The sequence below is a fragment of the Calliopsis andreniformis genome, chromosome 12 (assembly GCF_051401765.1).
Source record: "Calliopsis andreniformis isolate RMS-2024a chromosome 12, iyCalAndr_principal, whole genome shotgun sequence".
In the NCBI taxonomy this organism is placed as follows: domain Eukaryota; kingdom Metazoa; phylum Arthropoda; class Insecta; order Hymenoptera; family Andrenidae; genus Calliopsis; species Calliopsis andreniformis.
Window position 1 is genome coordinate 7,089,810 of NC_135073.1, and position 13,766 is coordinate 7,103,575.

Consider the following 13,766-nt stretch of genomic DNA (forward strand, 5'->3'; position numbering starts at 1 on the left):
TATAATACCTGAAAATTTCCTAGATAACTGGCCAGCCATATTTTATGACAGATAGTCGACACATGGGAAGCTTCTGTGACAGAATCGCGCGAATCCCCCCACCCCTTCGGAAGAAGTGCTTTCCTGCGCACGTATAAAACCGGTGAAAGCGCCAGCCGGCCCTCCAGACCATCGCGTACCACGACAAGAGTAAGAAGTCTGTAAAGTAGCGTCACGTCAGGGTTAGAGTAACAATTAACGATTTTTCACAATAAATCGAGAGTTTCGTTAACACATTACGCGTGGCTGATAGTGTTTCGGTAGCGTCGGTACGTTCGTGGGGTATTTGTGACTAGAATAGCTTAGACAGGGAGTGACAATGAAGACAATACTCAGGAGTCTCATCATCGTGTCTCTGATTGGAACGCAGGTGCTGGGGTATCCACCGCAGGAGAGACTCATGCCTGGTGAGTGCACAAATTTTTTAATATTTTTTACCATTTATTAAAAACATCATTATGCAGAGTTCATTAGAATTTGAATTTGACGGAGTGGTGTGTGGTATAATTCATTTGTTATTATTATAACAGAATGGGCAAATTGTTTGAAACACATTTTGACAGTTAATAGTATTGAACAAGTGTTATATAATTCTGTGCTTGCGTGAAAACGCGCGTAATTCGATTGTATTTTGAATTGAGAAAAGAAACTATCACGTTCGTAAACTGTTGTTATACGTGGGAATAATATTTCTAGACAGTTAATTAGGAGAGGAATATATTCTATTGGCATAAATATTTCATCTGTATTCTATTTTGTGCTGGAGATACTTAAATTCGGTGGTATTTCCATTTATTGAAGGATTGTAGATTTGGATATGACAAGTCCTTGTTAGTGTCTTCAAGAATGCAAATTGTTTTATAATGATGGAAATTAAAAATTTTAATTGAAATTTAGAATGATCGCATGTTTGTCAACTACGATTTCCAACTATAATAAAATAGTAAGATATGTGTAATTTTATTATCGTATATATCTTTGCTCATACATCTATGAGGTTTAGAAAAAGAGGTATTCTAAAGTTAGAAGCTACATTAATTATGGTACTTTTTATTTCATTCAGTATCATTTCAGCATTTTTTTACATGCTTGGTACATGATATAATAAATTAGTATAATATATATTACTAGACTTAGAATAATTTTTTACATATGTCTTAAAATTATATGAAGGGATATTGATAATACTCAAAACTTCATCAATAGAATTCACAAAACAAGTAAACAAATTTTAGTTAAGATATATTAACAAATTTGTGTCAAATAATTAATTAAGACAAATATTATCTAATGTTCAGATTTTTATATTATAATTAAAAGTATTTTCTTTTAAATATCATATATTGAAATATATAATTAATTTAATACGGTATGATATTGATATTTAATACATAAATACTAACAATATTTTTAGAAGTAGTTTTTTAAATTGAAATTGTAATAAAATATTCTTTAAAATAATTGAATAATACTAGCAGTAATAGAACGATAAAAGCGACAATTCCGCACGTTAACTTTATTACCTGCATTTCGCAATTTATTGTGCATTGTCTCGTACTAGTAAATACTAAATACGATCGAGTGAACTTACAAAAGATACTAATCGCACAAAATTTAGCATCTCTGGTTACCACAATTAACTCGCCAAGAGCGTCAATCTTTGCCACTTTTCTTCTATCCCTTTCATTTCCCCTGCCCCTTGCGTTCACCTTTATTGCAGACAATTACAGCCCTACCCGTTTTTCAGTCTTCGTTTCTCTTTTGCTCTCACGAAAGTAGAGCACTTCCTTGTATAGATGTTAACTGCGATAATCCCACTGTGAACCGTCCCTTTGGCACGAGACAATATTCAAATCTGTTGCGGTCACAACTTGTTTAGAGTCGTCGCCTCATTTATTCCGCGTTGTTGTACTTCTCACGTTGAACCTTGAATCTGTTCATTGTAGTCTGAAATGAGTATAGATAGTCTGAAATGGGTATAGAAACAGGTTCGTTACTCGAGTAGTCATATTTTGTTTTGTTTTCTCGCCATTATAACATAGCTCACATAGACTGCATTTTATTTGATTTATTTTTTCAATTTTTATTGTGGGATACTTGCAATGAATTATCACTATCATTAATTAGGTAACGATTGTTAATTACTTGAAAATACAAACGAAAGCAATGTCTTTATAATATTAAATGTCTAATATTATAATATTAAATATTAAATGTATAATATTAAAAGTCTCTATAATATTAAATGAATTGAGTCACAATTATTTCTTATGTTCTTTGTAAACGAAATCGAATATTTCAATGTTAAAATATAAATTTATATAAAATACAAAATAATGTTTATATAAAATAAGATTTTAGTCATACAAGTCGGACATGTTTAGTTGAAAATTGAATAAAAGTTTAACAGTAAAAGAGCAAAATCATATTTTTAACAAATATTGAAAGTAAGTGTTGATTTTTCATTCATTTAAATATTATGTGAATGGAACGTTGTATTATCGAGTACGTTATCCGTTAATCATATCAGAATTGCAGTAATTCTCATAAGAGTTTATTTTGATATTTGTGAATCAATGTTTACTTTACGTCTCTGCAATAAGACATTATTTATCAATTTATCTTGAAATCTTCTTACATGTTGCATTTATGATCACAGGTTGGAGAAGGATATATCAGTTCTATAAATAAGTGTCTTTAAACTTATACTGTACTGTTGATTAATGGTAGTCTTTGTTTGTTCGTCTTATATGAATTGTAAATTTTATATTGAAGACATGAACCGTTATAGGCACCTTTACTATTTTTAAACTCGAAATATCTTTATTAAATAGGAAAAAATATTTTCAATATGATTTATTACATGTTGCAAAAAATAAAATGGCCCATTTTAATTTTAGGTGTAAATATATTATGTATAAGATGAAATATAGTCAACATAGACATTTTTCTAGTAATTTTATAACTCTCAAAATATTCTATTTATAGGGTGATACACCCAGCATATTGTTTGCATTTATGAATTTAAGTACTGCATAAAGTCCATAAGTTATTCTACTAATCTGTATTTATCGTTTGTTCTTGATTGTATATTATCTTTCTGTTCTTATCATGTTACAAATAAAATACTACTTCTAAATACTATTCAAGAATTGAAATAAAATAACATTTTATTTCAATTTTGAGAGGTTACAGTTACTTGAGAGATTAAAAAATCAATATAAGTTTGTTAAATATAAATAATACGTACTGTTTTTTTGTTCACTACTACAAGAATATATACTATTCCTGCCATATAAGAAGTCCTCTGAAACGCGTTAGGAGCAATGCATTTCAAAGGACTTCTCGAATAATATATATCTTTAGCCAATATAATTGAGACAAAATTTGAAATATTCTTCCCCTTAGTTTGGTAAATATTAAAAGTTTTCATATTATTTTCTCTAACAACCGTAAATATAATGTAAACCTTGGATCTCTACACAACACTTTCTCAAATACAAAGAGAGTTCACAGTAACAAAAAACCACATTCATAATTTTCAATTCATAAGATTCAATTCTACTACACAACACACATTGACAAAACATATAATTAGACAGTATTCCTAAGAATTTCCCCTAGCTCACCTACATGTTCCCCTCGAGGACTTCCGTCTTCCCCATTTGCTCGGAGCAGACTTAATTTATCGGAAGCCTTATCCGGTAGCTGATAGTATTCGCGTGCAAAGCTTCGCGCGAAGAAATCACGGCTACGTAAGCCTCGAGGAAGTAGTACACGGTCTGTGAGCAAGTTCCGTTGCCAGTTTCACCCTAGCGTTGTGGTGGCGGCGTGCGTCAGCTGGCAAAGGCTGTCGGTGCATTTTTGCCAGGAAACGTGGATGCAGGAGCAAGGGCGACGAGCAGCGTGGCGTACCCGCAATCAGTGACGGGTGTCGATGGAGAAACTGGCGATGATGTGGGGCAATGGAGGATAATAATAATTCCTCCACGAGCAGACTGAAGTCCGGATCACGTGCGGCACGTGATTCCACGTTTTTCTGCACGTGCTAACTGTGCTGGTCGATCCGTCGGGAGAGAGAGAACGGCCAGGAGAGAAAGAGAGTCACGCTTATACGCCTTTCCTCGTACGGGGTAATACCATCGAAGGAAAAGCGTGACCGAGTCACGTGCACGCGTCAGACACTCGACTCGATTCATACGACCGGTCGTCCTGTCAATTAACCACCGCGACGTCTTCGCGGCTCTCCGCATAGGTGGTCGCAAGGTCATCGTTAAACTCGTTTTGCGTTGGGGGTCAGAGGCGTGTGCACCTAGAGAAATGCATTTGGGAGTTGGGTGGAAGGTTCTGCAATATCTATACTTGTCTTCTTCAGTAGTATTTGGTTCTATAGATTGTTATCCTGAAGGACTGATGTGCGTGTGGGGTCTTCTGTCTTTTTTATAAGTTCCTTGCAATTTTTAAGCTAGGAACTCTAAGGAAAGTAAGGAAAAATTTCTTTTGCCTTTCACAAGAAATTAATTCATCAGCGTTAATCCTTTTTAAAACGGAAATGAATGACAAGATTATTAAAGTTTTTAGTACCCGCAAGCTGGTATGTCGGTTTTTATGTAGGTCTTTCTGCTATTGCGATATAGATACTAAAATGGTTAAACGAATATCGATAACATAAATTGTTTTTAGGAAAAATTTTATATCACACAATCGGTGCAAAAATGTACACACGGTGTAATCTACATTCCGAACTTAAATCGTAAAAATGTAAGAACGTTTGATTTACAGATTCTGGTTCCATAATTTCTATTCATGTAATAACAAGAGCCGTGATCATAGAATAATAGCCAGTTAAATATTTTTATATCAATTTATTGCCCACCTACATACGTGTTGCTTTACATTCGAATTTATTAAGGTTTCACTAATGATTGGCTACATTCACGAAATCTTTGCAGATTCCACTTTTACTTTGTTTGAACATGTTATCATGATTTCGTAAACAAAATCTGTGGAAGGGCGATTTACGGTTCATTATCGCGAGAGATTTCAAGCGAAATGCGTCAAAAGGTGCATGTAATCGTGCGTCAACGCAGTAAATTATTAGTGAAATCGAGGTACGTAATTAAATGCGCGGAAGCGAATTTACCGTACATAAGCCTTCAGCGCTCTGGATATGCAAATTTGCTATTACTATCGCTCGCTTGCGACAGCTACGGAGCCCCAAGGTTACGAGAACAGGAAGGTTATCTTCTATTATTAATTTATACATCATGCTTGCAATTTCGATAATTACAGGGATATTACTACTTACTTTAATGATATTGATAAGTCGAATTACATAGTTTTATCCTCTTCTTGTCACAGACGATTCAGTATGTGTCTTTATGAAGATGTTTTCTATTACTTCACACACTTTTATATTTCAAAAACTATATCTTAAAGATTCGTAACCCAAAATCTTTTCCAGTAGATATCTCAATCTTAATTGAAACCTAAATTACAAATTGCAAATTTTTCAAGTGTTTAGCATTATTTAAGCAAACAACAGTTTGGTTTTATACTAGGCACCTAAGTTTTGTCATTTGTTTGCAAAGTATTCTGTACATGGATGTACAAATCTTATTTTGATCTTGATTAGATCTAGGTTAAATCCTCAAAGTAGATATAAGGTTGTCGTATCTTCCAGTTACAAAATCTGTGGCTCGAAAGACTAAAAGCTCGCTTTATTGTAGACCCTATTGGTACATCTAAAATAATTGATCCACAAATCATACAGAAATAGGACTAACCGATCACGAAAACATTTCACTATTACCCTACACAACCAGAGCATATACCTGTCCCTAGTTTATATCACAACCAACACCTGTACAGGCTTATTAAACTTTGCATGTTCATATTCAAGTGGATATCGGTCTTCCATCGTGGAGGAGTTTTGCAACGCTCTCGCAATATCTGCGTTTGAACCGAAAGTTGAATGAGAAAGCAGCGATATCTATGGGTTATCTACTTTCCAAAGTTAATCGAATGAATATTTATGCAAGTTATTTTGCATTGGGTCGGGTGCGTAAGTCACCCACGTATTTGGGTCGGGAGAAATACATCTGTCAGGTTGTAAATCTGCAAATCTTGCGTTTAATTACGAGCGCACTTTTTCTGCTGGAAACGTTCTCAGCGATCGGTTGAATTGTCGTAAAAGCAGCGGCCATTCTTGCTGCTCTTGCGTTTTCGTGGTTTGATCTCGAGATCTCTCGTAAGTACATACCCAAGGGATTTTTCGAATACCCGACAGTCCTCGGGCAACCTTATTCACTCCTGAAGGCGCGTTGATTTAAACATTAACTTTCTACTATACGGTACATGTTATTAGTTTGGACGTGACTCGGAGACCTAAAATAAATTTTCAAGCTTATTATATTAGGCAGGAGGAGAAAAAGCCCCCAAAGGATTCGAATCGAGCCTATTCTAATAATTAATATTGTTAGGCTGTCAGAATTGTAATTTTTTCGTGATTTATCGATGACTTTAGGATAAGGATTGAACATATGTGTATTTTGCGGGTTTATTAGTATACTTTTTACTTGAGTACAGGTACAACATTCTTTTTCACAAATTACTAAATTAGTTAGTTCAGCTGCTTTAATATTGCCGCGGGACAGTCGTCTTTCTTTTCCTTTCTTTCCATCTACGCTTGTGAAACTATTAAAAAGATTAGATCTCGATTCTTTGATGGAGGAAAACAGCTGGAATGATAAAATTTATCTTCTAGCGATTACATTATTTAGGGAGTGATGTGTATTGTGATCTAGTATTGACTTCTTATAATAAAAATATTATAATTCTATTGTCTCGTTATTTGTAATTTTTGTGTCTTTTTATAAATTTGATGTAAGTCGAAAGTAAACTATGTTTGATTTGTTCCTTTTGTTTTAAGCAATATTTTTTTCGACGGAAATCAATACAATTGAGTAATCAAATTAACTTCATAGAAAATTAGTCATTAATAGCAAAGCCACTCACCATTGTGTTTCGACGTCGTATTTCACTACCAAGTGATTAGCGTTAAAGCGCAGTCTTTGCAATTTAAATCCTTTTAGTCCACTTAGCTAATTAGAGGCAGCTATTACTGCGAGATAGGAGAGAATTTGCGAGGATCTTTCTGCGTACGCAAATGTTTAATATGTGCCAAGATGAAAGACTATCTTCGTTAAGATATCATTTCTCCTGGTCTGACCATGATTATAAAATACTACTTAAAGATTTCGTAGCTGATAACTTCAGAAATACGCGCCGATTCTAACATTAATTGCGTAAACATAGATTACAATCCTATTAATATTGTGTAACACGTTATCCTGAATTTAATGCTTTCTGCTTTAATTATCTCCTGGAAAAATGTCTTCTAATATTCTATATAACAGAAGAGATTAATAGCAATCACAGTAAATTAATGAAGAACAAGTATGATCAAGGAAATGCAATAAATTTTGATCCAGCAAAATATGACTTTCGTTTCAGTGAATGGTGCTATAAAAATGTTACAGCATGAATTTCGCAGATGTTCATTCTAGGTTTAATATTATTTGTGAGAGTAATTAAAGTGGCTACGATTGCATTTCCTTTTCAAAGTATGAGATTTCATATGATCCTATGTTCAGACATTACTCGTGATTTCTATTCTATCTTACTTATAACAATATCTACGTAGCAATCCTAAATAATAAGAAATGGGCCTAGATAATTATTAATTGTTCAAATAAATAGAGTTTCCATTTAGAGAATATTCATTTTAGACACTAATTCTCAGTAGTATCTTTCAATAGTAGGATTTTGAGTAGAATTATTGGTATTTAAAAAAAAACATGGTTAATTTCTCTTATAATGAATAAATTTGATTCATTAATTGCATTTAACGGTTATCATAAACCGGAACGTTTCTGAGCAACTCATAGCTAAACTTCATTTGAATTTTATAAGTCGGTCATACCCATAAAAAGTACACTTGGACCAGAAATGGTCCGCTGCAATTTCGGTTAAAAATGCAACATGATTGATTTTGTCCTCTTACTTTTTACGATTGCCGAGCGGTGGCGGTTTCAGACAGACCCGATTTCCATCGAGCCATAAACGCGCCGATACTGTTGCTCTTATATGCAGAATTCACGTGCATGAAAGCGTGGCAGTCGGTGCACTGTCCGATGCACGTGACGCGAGGTGCAATGCGCCGGCTATAGTCACGTGCACCAGCCAACACTCTGTCTCGGTAAGAATAGGGAACGTACAGATTTGTTGGCATATTCCTCACACGCACTGAAATATACGCGAATCATATTAGACGTCTATCGTTTTTGGTCAAATCACATTTATATATTCGTCTTAAATGGTTGAAAGCTGGTAGGAAAGGGATCGTTGTGGAATTCGCTGAAAATAGTATTGTAGGAATGTAGGTGGATAACAAACTCATGACTACCATATTCAGCACTGTATTGCAACTTCTAATATTAGCTACAGTCTCACCTCTATTAAAAACTGACACAAGAAATTTTGATATATACTTGATGTATTAATAGACATATACATATGTATATATATGTATATACATCTTTAAATGTATAAATACTTTAGATCTTAATTATAGGTAACAACTGATCTTATTTCAGTCTGTCACTCATCTAAGAGCAATTAATATAATTTAATACATTCTTCTTTAACTTGAATACTATGTCAGAACATTAACCTTTTTGTTACCTATAATTATTTACTCCACTTTAAATCTATCATTTCTCAATCGTATAAACGTATCCTTGCGCATTCCCAGCCATTAACTACGCACTTCAGTCATCCATATTCATGCAGTAAAAGTTTAAAGGAAATGCTACCTGCGATCAGATATCTCATATGCACTAACTCCATAACTGCATTACTCAATTGTTCATGTGCATCACTCATATCAAAGACTATAGAAACTTGCATAATACTAACGTATTTACGATCAATAAAGAGATAACCTTTTCATTAAACTCCAGTAACAGTGGATTACGCATTACGCTTTGAGTCTCTGTTTCCTAACAAGCAGCTTCATTAGAGCAACAATGTACGAGCAGAATTCACTTTCCTGCCTGAACTTAATTCTGCCAGAAGAGGAATGTAATAGAATCTGTTTCAAAAATCGCCCACGTCATTCGCATGAGTTGAGCAAACACGGTCGGTTTAATCGTATTACTTATTTTTCAAACACCGTCGCAACACTGGATACCGTTATAAGTAGTCGAAGCTGGAGCAAACGTAATATCTCGCATAAGTCAACGTCTCGTATCCTGTGGTGCACAATAACGTCGGTATTAGAGCGTATTTTTTTCATACGCGCCGCAAAAGAAGATAAATAATATGCTGCCGACTTATGCGCGATAACAGTAAATAGTTTTCACAATTCGTTGGTAAAGGTGTATATCTGCATATAATAACGTATCGATAAAGCATATGTTTATCTGCACCGCCACGGTCTATCGAGGCTCGAGAGCGGCTAATATCGTCAAACTGGAGCATTTTCTAGGTCGGCCTTACTCTACGTCCACCTAGTAATTACTCTTATTGGCCACTTATAAAGTATAGGACGTTTGACTCCTAGCCGATAGGAATGCGGCTCGATTTTGCCACCTTGAATTTAACGTTCTGCTTATGGACTGACAATTGATTTATAAGGAACAGCTGTTGACGCCCGCTTTCAATCTGAGGAGGTCTAATGCGTTCCTGTTTCTTATATCCGACTATTATCTAAAATACAGATAAATGATGTTATTAAATAGTTACGGGTTATCAGAAAGTGGGTTAACGTAAAAATTACTTGTAAATTGTTAATGGATCGTGTGACAAAATCTGAACATTGTTTCACTTGGAGAAAGGAATTACACATAGCAACGAAAAGAATAATAAACATAAAATTATATGGTAATCTTTTTTCATATTCAATCTCTTTAGATGTTTTAGAAACGAAATGCTAAAAATAATTCTAAATTATTATGTTATATTCAACCCCATGTACTTACTTCGATATTTCCTTGGTTCTTTCGTTAATGTAGAGTAATTTCTTACAATTATTTAGAATGTATGCAACAAAATATATTATGATAATTAACATAAAGTCGCATTAATCTCAAAACATTTGGAATCATCGACATTCTAGGATAGTAAATAGTGTCTTTCTTGGGATATAAGATTATATCCAAGAACTCTCTAAATTTGTAAAACTAACTTGGCTCAGGTTATCCTTCTCCTCATTTTCATCATAAAAGCTCTGAGGCACTTTCTGTCGCAACCCAATACATATCTTCTACCTTTGTGCACTTAGAAACATTGTGAGAAAGAGTCTCCAGGCTTTACCAGTCTATCAAAGGCATCGATGGGTCCTAAAAGGTAAAAATACTACATTCTAGGAGTCAATTCGATCCTTCGGTGAGAACATAAAGTTCGTGTTGACACCGGCTGATATGCGGGTGAAACCGTGAAGTTTCGTAACGTTCGCACGTATCAAACTCTAAGTAGAATAGAAACACGCGATCGAAAGGACGCGGAGGGACGTCGATTGACGAGTTTCGTTTCAACGTTTTCCATTTCTGGCGACGAGAATGCGCAACCAGCCGGCTGAGATGAAAAAAAGAAACGACTGTCGTAAGATAGGTTTTACAACACTACTCTTTTGAGTGAAATTGAGAGATTACGTGCATCTCCTTGTTCGTCCTTGCACATTCAACTGACCACGGTGCTTACGAACTTCCTGCATTCGTGCGAATTTCCTAGTTTGCATCGCTAATGGCAGAGCTGAGACTTGTATTTTCTTCACCTTTACAGCATCACATTGGTAATGGAAAGGCACTTTCTTCAGAACTTCGTTTCTAGGATTTACAGGAAGCAATCTTAACATTTTTACTGATATATACTTAATATTTTAAGGACAAGCGCAGTTGCAAGTTCTATAATTCATTTGTTTTGCACAATTTTTAATTAATTGTAGAAGTAGGATTTATTTCTTGTAAACCCTTTGAGAAAATATAAGTCTAAAGTGTCGATCAATAGTGACCTCTACGATAGAGGTATTCACTTTTATGAATATCCCAAATTTTCTTTTGAATTGAACAAAATTTCTTAAATTGTAAGACGTGTACATACTTACTTGATTTTTTTTCTTCTGTAAATTAGTAGAATTTCAATCGAAAACTCTATCGAAGTAGGTACAGGGCTACCCATTCAAATCAAAGCATCTTAATTCATCTTGCAAAATATTTCTAAAAAATTCTTAGTCTAATTTTAGATTTGTACAATTTTGAAAGTTTTTAAATTGATAATTTTCAATGATGTTTTGAATCTCTTCTATAGTTAACTTTCACGAAAATAATAATAGTTCTATGCATATTAGCATAATCTTTGTGGTAACTATAACAGAAATGACGTGCTAACTAATAGATAAACAAACGATAATAGTATATTTTTATTATAGATAAATAATTTTAGTGTATCATTTAGACGTGGAAAATGTTTCTTGAGCAATACGATGACAACTTGAATCAGTTATGTTCCAACAAGACCCGCGCGAGTGGTTGTCAATTTGCTATCTTTATCGGTCCGTTATTTTCAAATATATGTACCTCATCCTACCGGTTTCAAACGTGTTAAGTCTCTTCAATATCGTTCGATATCGACTGTAACTCGCGTCTCGAACGTGGTCAACAAGTTAAGATTCCGGGTCGAACGATCACCACTCGTGCATGTCGAGCTTCTATATTCCAGTCATCCTTGAACGTAAAGATGCAGTCACGCTTAGCTTAGTAGGCGAACAAAGAGGGAAAGACAATGAGTAATCCCTCGGGTATTCGAATAATGCACACCTACACGCTCTCCCTTATCTTCGTCGCTGATTGTTTTATTTTAACCATTGCCTAACTAGTCACATCCACGTTGAAGATGTTGCAATATTATTTGTCGTTAATTCTGCTTTAATGATGTTTCCACGTTTAACGAGAGGATCTACGCGGTATTTGTTTTATGTATTCTACACTCTCGCTTAATTAAATTTAACGAGCACAAATTTTAAGAAACTAAAAATTATAATGTTCGCAAGTGATGTTTTATTACGCATTTTTTTGAATTAAGAATTTAATCTAAGAATACGAAAGCAGAGAAAGTGAATTTATATTGCGCGATATGTGACCCGTGAGACATGACGATTGCTTCAAAAGTGACAGTTCGTTGGACACCGAATCTCTTTGTTTTTTTAGAAATGTTTGGACGAGATTGTCGAGAAAGTCGGTGTACAGATAACAGACACCATAAAAAGAGATCTGGTTGGTTATAGGTTACAGCTCGTGATTTATGTAGCGTTCTGAACAAATGTGTTGTCAAACACTAATTACGAATGTCTAATGGCCTCGAGCAAATGACACTTAACATAAATGAATAAGAAGCCTGTTCTAATACTTTTCGTGTATTACGTGTCTATCAATACGTGATATACATATTGAGTATGTAACATAGGAATATGGGTACACATTTGTGAATCTTGTTGCATGTGTATTGTGTCACTTAGAGATTACTTATCTGAATTGTTTATATGTTTATTTATTCGTAACAAAAATATTAATTTACCATAAAGTGTTTTCTAACTCGTATAATATTCAACAGCGTTACATGATGAATGATAATGACGATTACGACATAAATAGTATGAAAGCTACTATAGATGTGTATCATTTTAAAGTCGCAGTTGATTAACAAAAAGTGACAATTATTACGTAAATAGACATTGAATTTTATAAACTTTTTTTTTAAAGAAGGTAGAGTTTCAGAGCATTCACTATCCCAATTATGAATGATAAATGACTTCTGTGTACAATTTTAAAACAGGATGACTTGTAAATTAATTTTGCTTGCCACACTTTTTTCTTCCTTTTCCAAAACAGAGTTTTTGATATTTATTCGTATGCATATTTAAGGAATCTAATAATTCTGTTTTCAACGTGTAGTTCTATTCTGCTAATTGAAATAAAAGATATGACACAAGTCTAAGGGAACTCCCATCACATGTGAATATAACTTGGTCCATAGAAGTGGAACGATACAAACGTGGTCTTAACCAAGAGGTAATTATTCAATTAATAAAACCCAGAGTTTAAGTACGCAACTAGGGGCAGGATCAATTAAATGACTTGGAACCGGCTGTGCTGTTTCTTTTTTTACGTAAGCACACATTCTTCCTGGCGAACGAAGGTAAACGTTCGCGATACCTTAACTGGTGGAAAATTGTCTTTTATTTCTCAATTAAGAGGGGTACAGTTTAAAGTGTATCGCTGTCGTTCGGTTTTTATCGGCAAAGTCATTGGGATATTAGGGCAGTGAGAGGGTGAAAGAAACGGTGAGAGGTGATGAATGTGCATGAAACGACATGGGTAGGTCTGCAAAAATTGTGCACGTGTCGTTGACCGAAACGGTCGCATAAATTTGTTGACACGATATAGACGCATGTCAAGGCATTCCGACCGCTGCTACTTAATAACCTTTCGCTCGTCAAGGTAAATGTGATGATTTTTTGTAAAACGTGCGCTGTGGAGATCGAACGAGCCGAAAATATCGATAGTATCGTAGTAATGTGGAGAACGGGGTGAAGCATAATTAATGGTTACATATTCAAAGAAGTTTATATTGTATTTTTTCTGAATAAAGATTATGACTTGAATCTG

The 13,766-nt window shown here is 34.4% G+C and overlaps 1 protein-coding gene across 2 annotated transcripts in view; it reads left to right on the forward strand.

Annotated features, from left to right (window-relative positions):
- The first annotated feature begins 358 nt into the window (after positions 1-358).
- The window catches only part of LOC143185765 (uncharacterized), a 75,462-nt gene continuing 62,054 nt past the window's right edge, over positions 359-13,766 (forward strand). Inside the window, exon 1 of one of the 2 annotated variants that reach the window (XM_076389007.1) lies at positions 359-446. In XM_076389007.1, coding sequence (XP_076245122.1) covers positions 359-446 — 88 coding nt within the window. The remainder of the gene's footprint in view (positions 447-13,766) is intronic. The other variant, XM_076389009.1, reaches the window with a different exon arrangement.